A 19,133-nucleotide genomic window follows, 5' to 3' on the forward strand; every position below is an offset into this window, starting at 1 on the left:
GACCCTGAATGTCCTGGGGATGGCATCATGGCAAAGTTCCCTTTACTCAATATGGCCCTGCTTGGTGGTATTGACAGATCTGGTGCAGGATCCTTAGGCAGCAGATGGTAGCTACCCCTGAAGTGTAAATATTTGGGAGGGAGAGGTCGAGTTTGAGAGTGCTAAGATACCTAGGTTGGGAATTTCTGGCGTTTTAAACACTGCTTTGCCCTTGAATGTGATTTATTTGATAATGGATAATATTTGATGAAAGACAGAGTTTGCTGTCTTAGGAAGTATTCAACAAGATTCATATTGAACGTTTTAAGTTTAGTAAATTAATCTGTGATGAGACATGGAGTTTATCTGAAGCCAAGCACTAGGACTTGCATCTATGATCTATGCTCAAATACACAAATATCACGAATCTGACTGTGGCTGCCAATATTCAACTTTAGACAGCTCTTCCACATTCTGTCTGACCACAGGTGCACAGTGTTCACTAGCCCGTGGCTTCCCTGGGGAGACAAAACAGGAGTCCTTGTGTTGCTCCCTTTCCTCTCATTCCAAGCTTTAGATAGGCACATGGCCTCTGCTCGCACTGAGATCCCTACAGTTCCTGGTTCTGAAGTCTCTGCAGGCTCCTATCAGAGCACAAAGGCCATCAGCCAAGGCCCAGCTTGTACAGGGCAGTTCTGAGCTCACATTCTCAGAAGTCCAGAAATAGGGAGACTCAGGAGCATCCTAAATCCAAATACTCAACCTGCCTGTCACCAGGAGCACAGCGTGCTCTTTGGAGCTACGTTTAACTGTTGTTATAGTTTCAGGAAGACAGAGCCTCTCCCCAAATGTTTAATCTGCAAAACATCCCCAATACCCACAGTATAAAGCTGTCCAAACACAATTGTCTACCTGTTCAGGCACTGACTAGACACTGTCTCTCACTTTATGCCAAGAAGTTACCCCAAATTTCAAAATTATTTTTGTTTCACCAGTCTTTGGAGCAACTCAAATTGCAGTAGCTGAGTTATTCTAAGGTAAATAATTCTCATTATCTCTCTGTTTCCTCTGTAAAACATTAGAAACTCACATTGGAACCAAACTAAAATCTGTCATCAGATCCAGAGCAGAGGCCACATTGTCACAGCTGCTACAGCCCTTGTGGTATCTGCCAGTGTGTCTCTCATCTGACTCTTACAGCAAGAGGCTTCTTCTTAGGCAGCGTCTGATATTTGTTCAGTTCACACTTCGGGCTAAGCGCAGTGAGTCAGTTCCCAGACAGTGTTGAGTACTTCAGTGGATCCTGCAGCTGTAAGGCTGAGATCGTGAGGCTGATAGCTGTAGTCGCTTCCTGGAAGTAGTCTGAGGAATGGCTATTCTAGTGCTCTGGTCATAAGAACTCCAACAAATAAGGAAAACAATCTCTCCACTGGAAAGGTCCTTGTACCAAGATTATCACATGAGCACTGATTTGTTTTGTTTCCTATGAGCAACCCCAGGTCACCGTATCCCCTTCTTGCCTGGATGTGTCTGGTGGGGGTTGAGTTACTTTCTGGACCACTCTGGATCCTGTTGGAACAAACAGGAAACACAGATGGTTCTCTGTTGTAAAGAATAAAAATATTTAACCCATTTCTATTAATCTATGCAATTAATTAAGCCATGTGGATGTGGCTTACAGGCTAAAGTTCTGGCATCTGTCTCCAGCAAGAGGACACATGACTTCTCTCTTACTCTGCCTCCTTTTCCCTACATTCAGTTTAGTTTTCCCTGCCTACCTAAGTTCTGCCCTATCAACATTCCAAGACAGTTTTCTTTATTAATTAATTAACTGTGTTCACAGCATACAGAGGGGAATCCCACATCACCTCCCTTTTCTGTTTAAATAAAAAGGAAGGTTTTAACTTTAACATAGTAAAATTACATATAACAAAACAGGTATCAAGCAAGAATTATAGTTACAATATTTATATCTACTTTATCTGTTATAGAACTAAGGAAAACTATAACTATCAATTCTTCAACTTCATCAAATACTCCAGAAGCATATAATATTACCTAATAAACAATAAGTTCATTGTAAGCAGTTTCCAAAAACTCTAGAATTAACAGCAACATCTCACTGCCTGGACAGTGACCCAAAGTTCCATCTTCAGCCTACAGGCCCATAGTATCTGGAAGACTTCTCCATGAAGCAGAAAATTTCAAAGACAGTTCCACCTATATTGACAGTTTGTCAGTCACTTTTTTCTGTGTCCTGTAGAATGTCTAGCAGACTCATTCATGATGCAGGAACCTTGAAGGATCGTTTTACCTTTAGGGTAAGTTCAGCAATCATTTCTTTGTGGGTCCTGCATGTCCTGTTCATCCAACATACTATCAAGCTGGGTCTGAAAAAGCCTGGGATAAAACCAGACTCGCTGAACATAGCGGACAATGAGGACTACTGAGAACTCAAGAACAATGGCAATGAGTTTTTGATCCTACTGCATGTATTGGCTTTGTGGGAGCCTATGCAGTTTGGATGCTCACCTTACTAGACCTGGATGGAGGTGGGTGGTCCTTGGACTTCCCACAGGGCAGGGAACCCTAATTGCTCTTTGGGCTGATGAGGGAGGGGGAGTTGATTGGCGGAGGGTGGGAAATAGGAGGCGGTGGCGGGGAAGAGATAGAAATCTTTAATAAATAAAAAAAAAGAACAGTTTCTTGCCGAAATGGCTAACAAACTCTATAAGGAAACTCTTCGATGCCCTTGAAGTTATTGGTGCTGCCAGGAGCAGTTGTGTCTCATTGTCATGAAAGGTCATACGGTATTAAAACATTTAAATGCCATGTTCTGAAGGTCTCTGAAAGATTTGAAGAATACCTATCTAAATGAAATATGTCTCTGTATGTATAGAAAACCAATCTAACATGACTATGAGTTTGACTATTATAGATGATTATCTATTAACCTATAGTTCTTAATTATACATTACATTTTTAAAAGTGATGGACAAACACAATACCTTAATCAAGATCAGAAATACATATAAACAGTATAACAAAATTGACCTTAAATTTGTATCAATAAACCAAGTATCCATTTCTATAGCAGAGGTGGTAGATGATGCCAAGGAGACAGAGTTTTCATTCACAATAGGCCCGGTGCACATGCAGACCCACAGAGTCTCTGACAGCATTGAGAAGACCTACACACATTCAAAATAGACACAATACCAGCATGGAGAAGGGGAAGTGGGCACAAAGTACCACCTCTAGCCAAGAAATTATTTGCAATTGGTAGTTTCTGGGAGAGGGGAATCAGATTCCTTCATTGAAGTAACACTGGGTGTTTAATTACATCAGGGCAGGCTGCATGTTCACACAAAGAAGACTCCAGCTGGTTTTCTTTTGTTCTGTTTTTTTTTTTTATTTTTTAATGCTTTTTGTTTGTTTGTTTTATTTGGGATCTGGTTTTTTTTTTTTGAGAGAGAGAGAGAGAAAGAATATGAAATGGGATGGTAGGAAGTGGGGTTTTCTGGGAGGAGTTGAAGGAGGAAAATGAACATGACCAAAATACAATGTATGAAAAATTTTAAAATTAAAATTTTAAAGAGCCTAAAGTAAAAAACTTTTTAAATCTTTGACTCATTTTCCCTGATCTTCCTGAATAGGTGCTCCCTTCTTCTTTTTACTATTTCTCAAGTGACAGCATCAACTACTCTCTGGAATGAATTGATTAGCATTTCTAGTTAGTGCCGGTTTCCCCACAGTTTGTTTTATATTGTAGCTTCTCACTGCTCTGTTAGACTTTAAGATGAGAGTGATTGTTTCTTGAACTTTCTATAATCTAACTACAAAACTTTCTGTATGTCTTTTTCTTTCATGCATAATCTATGGGAAAACACATGAAATTAAAAGTAGGACATTTAGGAATATGAAAGAGAAAAAAATGTGGAAAGGGAAATAATAATAGTAACAGATGTGTGAATTAGATCAAATCACATTAAATGCATATGCAGAACATCATAATGAAAGCCCTTACGTTGTATTATTAATATGCCAATAAATGTGTTAATAAAAGGAAATGTATATTACCCTCTAAAGATTTCAAACTTTGTATTTTGAGTTAACCCATCTCTTATTAAAAACAACATTGCTTATAAATCTTGGAATTTATTAATATGTTGATACTTGACGTAAAGCAGAGTTGTAATAATTTAGTTTGGGGATATGTGTTAGGTATGTATTAGTGTCAAATGTTTAGCTGATGAATTATGATTATGGGTAGTATTCCATACTATATCTCATATCCTTCTTATATACAAATATGTACGTTTGTGTATATTTGTATGCATGCTGTGTGTGCACATGTGCGAAGGCTTATGTATGTGCGTTTTTCATGTGAATTTTACATCACAAGCATCCACCACTAGTCATAACCTTTTTATGTGGTTACAAACTCAGAAGTTCATGTTTACTGACTGAGAACCCTGGTCTCAAAGCTTATATTATTTGCTTTTCTTTGAGAAAGGATCTCACTATGTAGTTCTGACTGGCCTAGGACTTGCTATGTAGATTGGCTGGCCATCCTCCTGCCTGTACCTTCTGAGTGCTGGGATTAAATGAGTGTGCCACCATGCCTGGCACAGTTCAAGTTGTTTAAGACAAACTTAGAGTTATATAATGATAAAACAAAGGAAGAATAGAGGTTTTTCATTAGGGATAAATTCTCAGAATTGGATGTCATAACGCTTAATCTTGTATTAACTTGACTAGATTAAAGGATGTTGAGATAGTTGTAAAAACAAGGTTTTAGATTATGTCTGTGAGAGTATTTCTGGATGAAATTAACATATAATCTATCATTTGAACAATGTGGGTAGACATTATATTAGCCATAAAGAACTGACTAGAAAACTGATGAAGGAACGATGACTATTATCTCTAGTAGACATGGGTTATCTCTCACCCACACTGTCTTTGGCTGTGAGTGCTCTGGGTTCATGGGCTTTTGGATGACAACTTAAACTATCAACTTCCTTGGGTGACAAGCTTGTGGCTGGTATTTTATGAAACTTCTTGGTCTCTAAAATCTTAAGAGTCAAATCTATCAATATATTACTAATATATTCTTATGGTTCTCTGTTTCTTGATTATTCTAGACAACAGACCATTTTTAATGCATGAACGTCTTAGTTTATCAAGGAAAAGACTTACTCATGAATTTTATAATTATTCACAGACCTAAGGATCATGTTTGTCCATATTACTGAACATTCATTTTGAATGTACTTCTACAAATCTGTATTCTACATGAGGAGAATACATATGTATGTGTTCTTTTATAGGTGCATGAATAGTCTAATAATATACTCTGATAGACTCTAAAGTTTATATGTTATTTTAGAATTTTATATTTTGTTGTGAATGTATCTAAATCAATATTAACAATATATACATTGGTCAATTATATATGTATTTCTACATAGTAAATGCATATAAATGTAACACTGGAAAAATGGCATTGAAATATCTACTTCCTTTAAGTAAATAAACTAAATAAATGAATAATATGATAATAATCCATTTTTGTAATTCTCAAATGAGAATAGAATTTGTCACTACAGAAGAAAATGATAAGAAAGAGAAGACAGCCTTATCTAAATACACAGCTTTTTGGAATGCAGCCTAGGAAAGAGAAGACAATCTTATCTAGACACGCAGCTGTTTGGGATGCAGCTTATAAAGTCCTTGAAAACTTCAGAGTAGATGTGGACAAGACAGGGATCATAGAATTGCACAGCATTAAAACTTTTAATCATAGTAGAAGACATTCTATGGGCCAGTGAGTGAGGAGGTTAAGAGTCAGGACCATAGCAGAAGGCAAATCAAGTACAAAAGTCTTTGTATATGTGTGACATGTGGTTTACAGAAACAAAATGCTGAGAAACCCTGTGTGAGCTACAGCAGGACTCACCTTCACCTCCAGTTCCTGATGTAATTCTGAGCAGAGTAGGCATGCTCACATGGGAATAGAAGAGCATTAGGAGGTGAAGTTATGTAGAGGGCAGGGAGTAGGATCCAGGGTCTCAGCAAATGGTGACAGAACATGCAGGCACTGTCTAATAATCACAGAAGACCATCACACCATTTAGTTAGAGGGAGTAAGAGGTGAAGATAAGAGGGGGTGTTGGGGCTGCGAAAGTTTCCTCACATATTCTGTAGTCGAGAAGGACGTCGCCAACATCAGGACCACCAGAGCTGAAGATGCAGGGGAAGAAGAAATGCTCAGTTTACATCCTGGTCTACTGGTCTCTCCAGTTTCTCTGCAGAGCCTGGCTCCAGTAAGATTATGAAAAGAATGAACCTGGATGATGCAGTTCACTGGGGTTGAATAACTGTAGTGCAGGGTAGCACAGTTAAGGAGGAAGCACAGATTTGTGGGGAAAGAATGGAACCCAAAATAACCTGCAAAGGAAGAAAGGTGGAGGGTCAGTCTAGATATTCATTCTTATCTCACTAGGTTCCTTAATGCATCACTCAGGTAAGCTCAGGAGGTTAATAAAAACACAAGCTAATATTTATTGTTGACTCAGAAATAGGGTTTGTTGCTCCGTATGACTCCCCCATCATAAGACCGTGTTTGTCTTACTGCCCTGGGTACATGCACACAAACTTTTTCTCTTATGAGAGGCATCCTTCTTCTCACACTATCTTTCTTGTATAGTAGAGAAAATATGGAATGTTGATATATTTTAGCTTAATGCTTTGTTTAAACCTGGACTTGATCAACATCCTGGTCTTTCTTCCTTATTCAGAATTATCAGAGCACCCAAGTATAACTCAATGTGAGACATGATAGCAGATACATCCTTGGGTTCAAGGTCAGATGACGGAATGGGAGACTTGCCATGAAGAAGAAGGACGTGTAAGAAATGGCATTTCCCAACTGGGATTGCATCCTCATGCAGTGTGTACTGAGGACATGGAAGGAGTGACTCTCAGGACCTCACCGGGAGTCTTTTCACATCTCAGCCTCTTAAGCAGCCTCATGAAGTGAAGGTTGGTGGGAGTTAGGTTGAACTCTGCAACACAAACCAAGAAGAACCTCAGTTGTGAAGGCTGGAGTAGATTCATAGATAAAATCCTGTATGTCTTTACTTGGGTCCTAATTGTGTGTGAGAGAAACACAAAATCCATAAGGATTTTAAAAATCTAGTTTTGTAGTGTATCTAGATGATGATTAATTGTAATTAGGGTTTCCATGGACATGTTTGCTGTGAGAGTTCCTGCACTCTGAAGGGCTGATGAGCCTTTCTGGCTGAGCACTGAGTTTGATCGATCTATCAAACACTGGCTTCCATCGTACTGTGCTTCATAATAATTTAATTCATGACCTTCCAGGTGCCTATGATTTGTTTCTGTTCTTGTTAAAGCTAAGGCAACACTATTAGGGAAGGCCCACAGCCCTTCTTCACAGGGCCACTCCCCTCAGCCCTCCTGCACCCTTGGTTTGTGTGCAGCTTCCCCTGCAGTCTCCCTCCCTGTGTCACTCACAGCACAGTAGTACAGGGCAGAGTCCCACAGCTGCACTGAGGACTTCTGCAGGTGGAAGGAGCTGTTGCTCTTATGGAGAGTGGCGTGGAACCCTTGGTGCTCTGTCCTCTTGTTGTCTGTGGAGCTCTTCAGAAGTAGCCGAGGGGCTTTGTTGAGATATTGCACGTACCATAAAAGCAGAGGATCTAAATAAGGAGTCTGATAGGTGCAGCTCAGGATCAGAGATTCCCCCACTGTGAGAGTCACTGGATGTTTTGTCTGAGTTATGGACTCTGCATTACTCTTCTCTAGAAAGAAAGAAGATTGCTTCGTTATAGGGTAAGATGGATGAAGTCATTTTAACTTTAGAAAAAATGGACAATCATTAATACTTTTAAGACGGTGTTACTTACTGAACATCAAGAGGATCACGATATTGGAACAGATGACAGAAAACATGCTGATAAAAAGAAATGATTCTTGCTTCTTGCAGTACACCCTATTTTACAGGGCTGGGCTCCAGAAAGATTTTCTAGAAACTGTTCTCTCGCAGGCAAAAGCTCCGTAAAACAGGAGTCTTTTGTGTGTGTGACTAGAGAGGAAATAGGCGTGTTCAACTAAGATGCCCCCAATGCAAATGAAACCACATCTCGGACAGTGCTGATCTCTGGTGGTTTCTATGCAAACTGCACCAAAGCCTCGTGTATCATTGTCTTTAATTCTACAGTAGACACTGTCAGCAGGTGGTGTGTCCCCAAACTCCTAGTGGATGGCTGAACCTAATGTGGTATATGCTGTTTTTATACACACACACACACACACACACACACACACACACACAGACACACACACACAATGATTTATCTGTATGATAGGATTAGAGGATTAAATTTTCTATTTAATATTTTAGCTTTTTGCCTACTATTTTCTTTTTTTTTTTTGCCTACTATTTTCTAATAAGAAACAATAAATAGTTATTAAAAGTTAAGAGCCTTTCCATCAAGATGAGTACAGTATTCTCTGCTAATGACACTGAGTTCCTAATCTGAAAGTTGGCTCTAGAGCCTCCACACCTAAGAATTCACTTTCATACAAAATATTCTGACACTCATTGTATCTTTTGGAAACAGAATTTCAGGATGTTTAAAAATGTCCCACTATTAATACAATTCTGAAATATTTTCATATAAAAGGCGGAAAACTGTCTGTCTTTGTGAGCTCAGGTTTGTGTGCAGGCAGCAGGTGCCTGGGGAGCACTGTGCACTTGCTGCACAGAAGTATGTGGCTGAGTCCCCAGGATGGGCAGCTGTGATGTTCAGGGAGAGACGTTTGTCCTCCTTATTCAGTAGGACAGTGAGTCCTTGTTCTTCTTTTCTGTCCACATTTGAAAGAATACTTAAAAGGAACTGGAGATCTGCCCCAGGCTCTTGCTTGTACCAGTAGAAGTAATAATTGGCACTGTCTGTGTAGGTGCAGTTGATAACGGCACTGCCTCCCTCCTGGACACTCAGGAGAGAAGGCTGCTCCAGCTGCTCTGCTCTGCTCACACCTGTGCAAAAGGAAACAGCAGGGAGACCATCAGACACCATTCCCAAGATTTTGCTTTTCTTCCTATAGTGATTTCAGGCAACCTGGAGGAACCAGTCTGCTCCTAAGACTGATAATGAACATTGCCAAATGCCTTGTTTCCCAAAAGCTCTCACTCACAGTTCAGCTGCAGCCACAAGCACAGGACAAAAGGTCCAGTCAGTGTCTTCATTGCTCTCCTTGGGGAGAGTGGACTTCAGCCAGGCAAGATGCTTCTGTGTTCAGCTCCCCTTCTCAGTCCTCCACAGCACTGCAGATTCCTCAGTTGTGTGCACAGATGGCTGCCGACTACAGCTGCTCTTTTAGAAGTCAACCAAAAAGTCCTTTTGTAGGTCTGCAGCAGTGGAGATGCCCTGCCACCTTGTGGACAGATCCTGTTTGCTGCATCGACAGTCTTTTTATTTTTATTTTATTATTTATTTATTTATTTATATTTTGAGACAAGGTTTCTCTGTAGCTTTGGTGCCTGTACTGGAACTGGCTCTTGTAGACCGGGCTGGCCTCGAGCTCACAGAGATCCGCCTGCCTCTGCCTTCCGAGGGCTGGAATTAAAGGCGTGTGCCACCACCGCCTGGCTCGATCCTCTTTTATACTTTTTCATGTGCTTACTTTAAAGCCTTTAGTCAATGTTATCCCTTAGAAAATAGAAAGCAGAATTGAGAAGTGTTCAAGTGTTATCTACCTGTAGCACACACTTCCACATATCTGCTATAGTTTTAGAATAAATATTTCTGGGACATTTATGACAGCTCATCCATTCTGCAGACTATTCAGTGTTGAGCAGGATTAGGAAACACTGAGATGGATCCTCCAGTAGCAGATTTCAGTGCCCTCCTGTTGCCCCGACACCCCCAAAATGTTCAGGAGACAATGCCTCATTTAGACACTAGCCATCAAAGGTGTGAAAATTGAGGAGTTTCTGGAGCCATGGTTAACCTGACTGGAAAACTACCACTGAATGAAGTTATCTGCACCACGTCCTAGTATGTGAAGAATAGAATCTCCTGAAATGCCTAATACTTTGATCAACTGACCCATGACCACAAAAAGGACAGACAGATTCTGGTGCATAATACTTGGTAACTTCAATGCTCACTCTTCTTTTGAAGGTACCTATGATCTCAATGCCATGAAACCCCAACTCATCTCTAAGTAGACTGCAAATTCTAAAAACAAAATAGCAACAAACCAGGAAAAAATTTCAGAATTAAAATGCATCATGTTTCAAATGGGCTTAGCAGACCGTTACAAAACATTGCACCCTAGAGTTGTGGAGTATACAGTCTCTTCTGCAGAACACGGAGCATCCTCTAAAATAGGTCACATTAATTACCCCCAATATAAAAGAACTGAAATGGTATCTTTTATCTTATTACATCATAGCAGTCTACAATTGGAAACCCATAGCAAGAAAAACTACAGAAACTACACAGTTGCATGAATATAGAAAAAAAAAACCCAGAGACTCATTGAAAAAGAAGCATGGGAGAACATTAATTTTCATAGACTCAAGTTTAAAATGAAAGCATGCACTATCACCACCTTTGAGGTATATCAAAAACAGGTCTAGGATGACTAGTTGGCTCTGTGGGTAAAGGCATGGATTGCCGTGCTTGACAACCTGAATTCAATCCCCAGGACTTTCATGGTGGTAGGGGAGAATTGACACCCACAATTTCTCCTCTGACATCCATACAGATGCCATAACATATTCATGACAAACACAGAAAAAAATACATGCATTTTGAAATATGCAAAAAATTAAAAACACATTCTAAAAGAACTGTTTGCAATTTTAAATGCTTTTATTATAAAATTGGAGAGCTGACTCTCTCTCCCCAAATCTGCCAATTGGCCATGACTTATCAACTAGAGGTGGGGCAGTATTTGTGTCTGCACCCCCTTATTGTTGAGATTTTGTCTACACTGAGTATGTGTAGTTCTGTATGTGCTGTCAAAACTGCTGTGACTTCCCTGGTGTGTCTGGAAAACATTGTGTCCCTACAATCATCTACCACTTCTGGCTCTGACCAAGTCCTGGAGGACAAGAAAGAACATTGGCAATATCCTGTAATTGGGTGTCTTTAAAAATCTCCATCGCCAACAACTCCAAAAAAGTTAACTTTTTCTGATCTCTGGGTTTTTATTTAGTAGCCCATGGTATCTAGTAGGAACTTTAGAACCATATCACAGGGTAACTAACTCCATTTTAACTTTCTTGTATATGTGTGGTTGTGCATTTTAAGAAGATTCTACATTGGTAAGTCTCCTTATGAATTGCTTGAAAGGTTGTTAGTCCTATTTATCCTTACCCTCCACACCTAATCCCAATTTAAGCCTTCCTGCTATATTATTCCCCATTAACCTTTGGATTGCTGAATTCTATTCATCATTACTCTTTATTAATCTGTTGACTTCTATTGGTATTCCAAATGAAGCACACATATCTGAACACTCAAAGCTAACACTTACAAATGAAATAAAACATGTGATGTTTATCTTTCTGGTTCTGAGTTGTCTTATGCAGAATGATTCTTTTCAATTCTACCCACTTATATGATAATTTTATATAGGTGAGTCATATTTCACTGCAGAAGTGTACCACATTCTCATTATCCATTCATCAGTTGATGGGCATCTAGGGTGTTTCTATTTCTTACCTACTGCAAATAGAGTAGCAATGAAGGAGAGTCAGTTTTTCTTTAAGAGTCTAGCCATTGGTAGTTTTACCATAGTCCCTGGAAGGACATGCATCCAAAAGTAAATGGGCAACATAAATATGACTTGATGAATGGAATAAGAAGGAGGAGCAGAAGAAGACACACAAAGTTTGGTGGGTAGGGAAGTGGGGGTGGATCTGGAAGGAGTATGGAGAGGGTGTAAAATGATTAAAATACACTGTATAAAAATTAAAAGAGCTGGTAAAACTGGTCAAACACATGGTATAGATACAATATGTAGAATATAATGGCATAATATTATATCAAATTAAATATACAATATTAAAGAAGTTAAAATAGTCGGTTATAGTCTATTTTCTGGTGTGCTAGACACTGACCAAAATCTGGGAAGGAAAGGGTTTATCTGGTTTACACTTCCACATTGTAGTCCATCACCTATGAAAGCTAGGGCAGGAGGCAGTAGGAGGAACCTGGAGGTAAAAACTGAAGCAGAGACCATAGAGGAATATTGCTCACTGGCTTGCTTCTGTCGTTTGTTCAACTTGCTTTTCTATACAGCCCAGGACCAGGTGCCCATGGATAACACCTTCCACAGTGAATTAAGCCTTGCCACACCAATCATGAATTAAGAAAATCAACACCAACATGTCCACAGTTCGGTCTGATGGAGAAAGTTCCTCTGTTGAGGTTTTCTCTTCCTAGGTGACAAGTTTTTATCAACTTGACAAGTAAACTAAGCAGCACACATTTAAGGCAATAATGTAGATTATTATCAGCTTGTTCTCATTCCATGGGCTTAAGTATGAGTCAATATATACCTATTGCCAGATTGAATTTATCACATAAAGAGACTTAGAGACATATCACATGATTATCTCAATAGATGAAGAAAAAAATTTTTGACAAAATCCATCACCCCTTCATGATAAAATCCCTGAAGAGACTAGAAGGAGCATCCTCAATGTAATAAAGGCTATTCATGACTAAACTTTATCCAATGTTATAACGTGTTTCTCCTAAAATCTGGGACAAGACAAAGTTGGTATGTTAATTACTTCCCCCCTCTTTTTGGCTACGATGAACCACCATAACCAGGAAACTTTCAAAAGCAAGAATTTAATTGACTTTTGTTTCCAGAGGCATAAGAGTCTATCGTGGTGAGAATTTAGGTCAGCAAGAGACATACATTATGGTAAGATCAGGAAGCTGAGAGATCATGTCTCGAACTGCAAGCACTAAGCAGAGGGAATGAAGTGGAAATGGTTGATCTTAAATATCCCCATTCATAAATGGCATTCTATAGTCTTAACAGGCCCTAAGGACTTCATAAAAAACTCACATTTGACAAGCTCTTTCAGCATAGTAGCAGGTTAGAAAACTCAACGTATGTAATCAGTAGTTCTTTTATACATCAAATGAATACTCTGAAAATAATGAAAAAATAACATTCACAAGCATTTAAAAATACACAGTCAAGAATCAATCGACCCAAGAGGGTAAGTAACTTCTGCAATAGAACTTTAACACACTGGGTAAAGAAACTGACGGTGACTTTAGAAAATATCCATACCCTGATACTTACATGCAGAATCAATATTGTGAAAAGGTCTATAGTATTGAGAGGATCTACAGTCTGAAAATCACCGCCAAAATGCCAATGTCTTTACTCATAGAACTAGAATAAAGCAATCCTAAAACTCATGCAGAATCACAAAGCGTGGGCAACGTGATTCTGAGTAAAAATAGCAAGGCAGGCAGTCTCACAGTATCTGATCTCAAAGTAGAAGACAGTCCTAGGGAAAAAAAGCAGCATTTTACTGACACAAAAGAGGTCTGCAGACCAACTGAATAGCATTGAGAGCACAGGAACAAACAACGGAACTACAGCTATGTAACTTGACAAAGGTTTCAAAACACGTTGATGAAAAGACACCTTCAACAACAGTGCTGAGGAAAAAAAAATCTATATGTAGAAGAATCAACCTAGGTCTTTTATCTGGTGTGAAATTAGTTCAAACTCAATCAATATAGGATGAAATTCTAAAAGTGTTAGAGAAAAACAGATAAACCACCTCAAGGGTAGACATGGACAAGGACTTTCTAAAGTACTCCAATAGTTGAGTAATTCCAAGAATTAACAAGAATGGGAGATTGGCCAGTAAAGGTGCATGCTGTATAAGCCTGGTGATAAAGCTTGATCTTCACAACCCATGGAAATGTGGAAGGAGAGAAATGGTGCCATGAAGTTGTCTGCTTTCCATGTGAGCATGTGCACTGTGACACATGTGCCTTCCCACAATAATAGTAATGATATTAATAATTGACTAAGAGATTGCATAGAATTAAAAAGTATCTGTGTAATAAATGCAGTCATCATTTCATTTATTTCTCATAGAAACCATTTTAGTAGATACTAGTATCAATCACATGCAGGAATGAGGAAATTAAACAAGAAAATTATGAAGCAACCTTCCTCAAACTCCTTGATTAATAAATGGTAGGTCCAGAACTTCAATGTTGCTATGCTATTCAAGCAGGGGGAATTCAAGAACCTTTGCATGTCCACTAAGTACCAAACAAGAAAACACATGGAAATCACACAGCATAGTAGCTTCCTACCTCAGACACTTGTTGGATCTGTTTAACGTATCCTTTATTAAAGATGAACAGGCACACGCTGAGGTTGTAGTATCTGAGTTCTACTTGGCAGTGCATCCTAATGACAACATTCATAGATTCTCGCAGGCATCTGTGGTCTCTTATATGTCTTACTGCCAATAGGAAAACCATGCATTACTTTGGGAGGGTGGAAGGCAGAGTGGAAGATGACAAGAGCTCACTATGTCGTGTTACTTCCAGTGGCTTCTTCTCCTTCAGTGACTTGTTCCCACATCTCAGGATATTCTTGTAGTATAAAACTGGCCAGAATATAAACACAAATTTCATCTAACAAAGAAAAATGCTTCACCTGGGCAACAAGGCTAAGCGGTGTCTAAAGTACTCTCCTGCTCTCCCTCCCACAACACCTATCCATCTATGTGACACTCCAACATGAACAGCCCTTGCATCTGACAGCAGTAGATCAGATAGCATAAGGGTCTGCCTGAATCCTGCCTGGCATGATTATCACAAAGTTCTAACTTCAGCTCAGCAAGGGTAGTTACTGTTGCCACTATGTGTTCTCACGATTTAAATCATGAGCATCAGGGACCAGCAAGGAGCTCAGCACTTCAGCTAGACACCAAGTAGCAGAAAGAGGCAGGGTTGCCCTATGGACTGACGTAGAGGTAAGAGCTGGTGACTGTCTCTCTTTGCTTTTCTGACCTTCAGGTTCTGTCTCTGGATTTTTATTGATCATGCTACAATGCCAATCCAATGAAGACTTTTCTACAGACACACACATGCATGCAAGCCCCCCCCCCCACACACTGTCCAAGTTTCTGATCTGTTTGAAACTTGACAGTAATGTAAATCTTTGAACAAAACAGGGAATTCATGCACTGGCATTTGTGGCACATCTCTTACTGCTAAGAGTCAATTGATTGATTTTCTAGATTTTCTTTTTGCTTATTGAAATCTATGCATTATGCGCTAGTGAAGAGATACTATATGTTGTACATTTTAAGTTTAACAACTTCCTCATTCTTTAGGTTTAGTTTCACTTTCCTAGTACAGTCTTTTAATTTAATTGGAGGCAGGTTAGCCTACAATTCCTAGAAAAAATTACTTTTCCTGCCTTAGGCTCCTAGGTGTCTGGGGACTACCAGAATCCTGAACTGCATGCAATGAATACATTTAAAAAATTTTTTCCAGTGGAATTTTTGTTGACATATAAGTGGCATCATGAAAGTACATCTTGCAATGTTAGGCAATGAAAGGTTCTTCCTCCATCTTGTGCACTGCTGGGGGCCGTAACGACTACAGCTGCTTCTGTTGAGTAAAAAGGTCTAAGACCTGTGAGATGGCTCAAGGGGTAAGGCACTTGCCTGTTAGTCTGATGAACTTAGTTTATTCCCTGGAACCCACAACATGGAAGGAAGGAGAGAATCCATGCCACAAGATGCTTTCCAAACTTCATATGTGGACCAAGCATTTGCCCACTTACACACACATGCACGCACACACACACACACACACACACACAATTTAAAAAAATATGGCTTAAAATACTTTAAAATATATAATGTTCAAATTTAAAGTACAGTACATTATATATGATACCTTTGCATTTAGCAATAATACTTAGCAGCTAGTAAATTATTCTGCTTCTCTTTTTTTCTATATATAAATTAGTAATTTGTGGTGATATTTTGTTTGTGATCTAACAAATAAAGCTTACCCGAAGATCAGAGTGTGCAGCTAATCCCCTGGTTAGCCATAGAGGCCAGACAGTGGTGGCATACACCTTTAATCCCAGCACTTGGGAGGCAGAGGTAGAGGATCTCTATGAATTCAAGGCCACCCTGGGTTATACTACACTGATCCTGATCCAGTCTCAGAGAAACAGAGCCAGGAGCTAGTGGCTCACACCCTTAATCCCAGTACTTGGAAGTCACACACCTTTAATCCCAACATTAGGGAGAGGGAGACAGGAAGGGCAATGCCTGGGCGGAGAGAGAAATATAAGGTGAGAGGAGACAAGAGCTCAGAGTTTTCGGTCTGAGGATTCAGAGAGACAGGATATTGCCCACTTTGGTCTGAGGATTCTGTAGAAAACCACTTTTAATTTGTGCATGCTTTCTTGAAGCATGATTAATAAAAACTCAAAGACAGATATTGGGGTTCAATCTAAAGACCAGAAAAACAAAGCACCTAGCCACTGACTGTTACCTCGACATCAGTCGGAAAACGGTGATCCTGCCTCCAAGAAACCTCAGAATGAGACTGAGACTGGGAGCTGTCTTCTCCAATTTTATAATCCTCTCCAGTTCTGGGATTAAGGGTGTGCACCACTACTGCTTGGTTTCCATGGCAAGCTAGTGTGGCTACTGGGATTAAAGGTATACGTCATTGTGGCTACTGGGATTAAAGGTGTGTGTCATTGCTGCCTGGTCTATAAGGCTGGCCATTGTGGTTGCTGTACTTTTCTGATCTTCAGGCAAGCTTTATTTATTAAAATACAAATGAAATGCCACTACACTACCCTACACTTGGGAAGTTTCTAACCAGGGCATTTGTAATATATACTTATAGATACACATTAGAAAGCAATATATAAACCTTGTGAGGTGGGCCGGTGTGGAAAGCATGTGTAAACAGAGACTACTCATTCATTTCTCGGCTCTCCAGACCCAAATAATCATACAGAAACTGTATTAATAGCAACACTGTTTGGCCAATGACTCAGGCATATTTCTAGCTAGCTCATATATCTTAAATTAACACATTTCTATTAATCTATGTATTGCTACAAGGCTGTGGCTTACCACTAAGATTCTGGCATCTGTTTCCCTTGAAAGTTACTTGGTGTCTCCCTGGTTCCACCTTCTTTCTCCCTGAATTCAGTTTTGTTTTCCTGCCTAGCTCTGTTCTACCCTGTCATAGGCCAAAGAAGTTTCTTTATTAACCAATGGTAAAAAAACATATGCACAGCATCCAGAGGGAAATCCCACATCAAGCATGTGTCCTGAAAGCCTGGTGACCTGTGCTCAACCCTAGGAACTCAGGTGACAGGAAGGGTAGGATTGACTTTGTAAAGCTGCCCTTTGTCCTCCATTGGTGTGCTGTGGCATGTACACACAACAGACATGTTAACAACAGCAGCAAAAACATAATAATGATAGAATTTGAGAATATGAACATACAACATTTCATTTGTAGTTCTGAAGTTTCTTTTAAATAATGTGATGAAATACTTCTTATTCTGACATTTAATTTTTCCATTCAATGTTATATTTTTGATTCATTTGTAAAAATGACATGGGAAAAACTTATTTGGTAAAAGTTATGTATTTTTTAATGTGAATAAACTTCATTCCTTCCCCACTGATATCATATGTCTTTTGTAAACACACCTGCATCAAGGTGAGTGCCTTCTTTAACACTGAATTTCTTAAAGGTAGATGAGGATATAAGAGGAAGATCAAACAAGAGGGAGTAGAAGTAATTGATCGGTGTTCACATAAATCACCACTTCTTTGATCATCAGAGGAAATTAAAATTCTGTGTGATTCCTATCACAGATGCCACAAAGTCTACTGATACTGAGCTTTAAGAGCCACCCATTAACACACTGTTGCCAAGAGTGTAGGGAAATAGGCCATTGTATAATTTATAGTTGCTACAAACCAACCACACAGAGAACTATTTATACAGATACTCAGTAAATGATTCAAGTAGACCAGTTCAGGAAATAGATCTAAAACTCCAGTGGTACCTGAAGAACAAAGGGAGACTGGGGGAAAGGAAACCATGAAGTCATCTTGGTCTGTCTGTGGCCTGCATGAGTCCAATCCTTAAGTTCACTGCATCACCAGTCACCTGCCACTGCAGATGAAAACTCCTCTGCACCTCTGCCCGGCTCAGACCCACGGCAGGGCTATGCTGGAGCACAGCTGCAGGTTTTAGGACAGGCTGCAGGTGCCTGGAGAGCACTGTGCACTTGCTGCACAGAAGTAGGTGGCTGAGTCTCCAGGCTGAGAATCTGCGATGTGCAAGGAGAGTTGTTTATCACTTTTACTGAAGAAGACTGTGAATCGTCCATCTTCCTTTTTGTTCGACACGGAACGTATGTCTATCAGTAGTGCAGGGCCTTCACCAGGGAACTGCCGGTACCATGGGAAGTAGTCAAATGCGCTGTTCTCATAAGTGCAGTTTAGAACTGAAGTCTCTCCTTCCCAGACTGTCAGAAATTGGGGGCTTTGTTTCACCTGCTGCTGGTCAGGTCTCCCCTTTTGCTGACCACTCACCCCTGTGTAGAGAAATAACAGATGTCATTAGGTTCCCAGATATGTATTTCCTGTTTATGGTTTTGACATGCCTGCTTTTGTCTGGTACCCCAATTTCTCATGCCTCCACATTAATCACACACATATCTTGGGGTTTCTCCTTCGTTACTCACATGCTAGGTGAAGGGCGAGGACTAAGAATGATACTTTCTGGATCTTTTCCATTCTTCCTAGACTGGAGCTCGTGAGATCTCCAGTGGCCTTTTATCTCCCCACAGAACACTCAGTCTGCCTTCACGAGCACCTCAGTTCTTTCAACAGGCTCCACCCCTCAGAAATACTTTGTCTACAGCTATTTCTGACACAGGAAACACTTCCTTATTTTGATCAAATTTGCTGAAAATACAGTCATTGAGAATCAGAAATCCCCTCCTCATAATTCTACCATTATACACTGTTGGTAAAAATTGTGTGTTGA

At 39.8% G+C, this 19,133-nt stretch overlaps 1 gene segment (V, D, J or C); it reads right to left on the bottom strand.

The window, feature by feature from the left end:
- Positions 1–18,918, bottom strand: part of LOC142836168 (T-cell receptor alpha chain constant-like) — a 203,679-nt gene extending 184,761 nt beyond the window's left edge. Inside the window, 2 exon segments of the C gene segment in view lie at positions 18,370–18,678; positions 18,829–18,918. Of these exon segments, the coding sequence occupies positions 18,370–18,678; positions 18,829–18,880 (361 nt within the window).
- Positions 18,919–19,133: the final 215 nt, after the last annotated feature.

This window comes from Microtus pennsylvanicus, chromosome 15 (assembly GCF_037038515.1).
Source record: "Microtus pennsylvanicus isolate mMicPen1 chromosome 15, mMicPen1.hap1, whole genome shotgun sequence".
Taxonomy (NCBI): Eukaryota; Metazoa; Chordata; class Mammalia; order Rodentia; family Cricetidae; genus Microtus; species Microtus pennsylvanicus.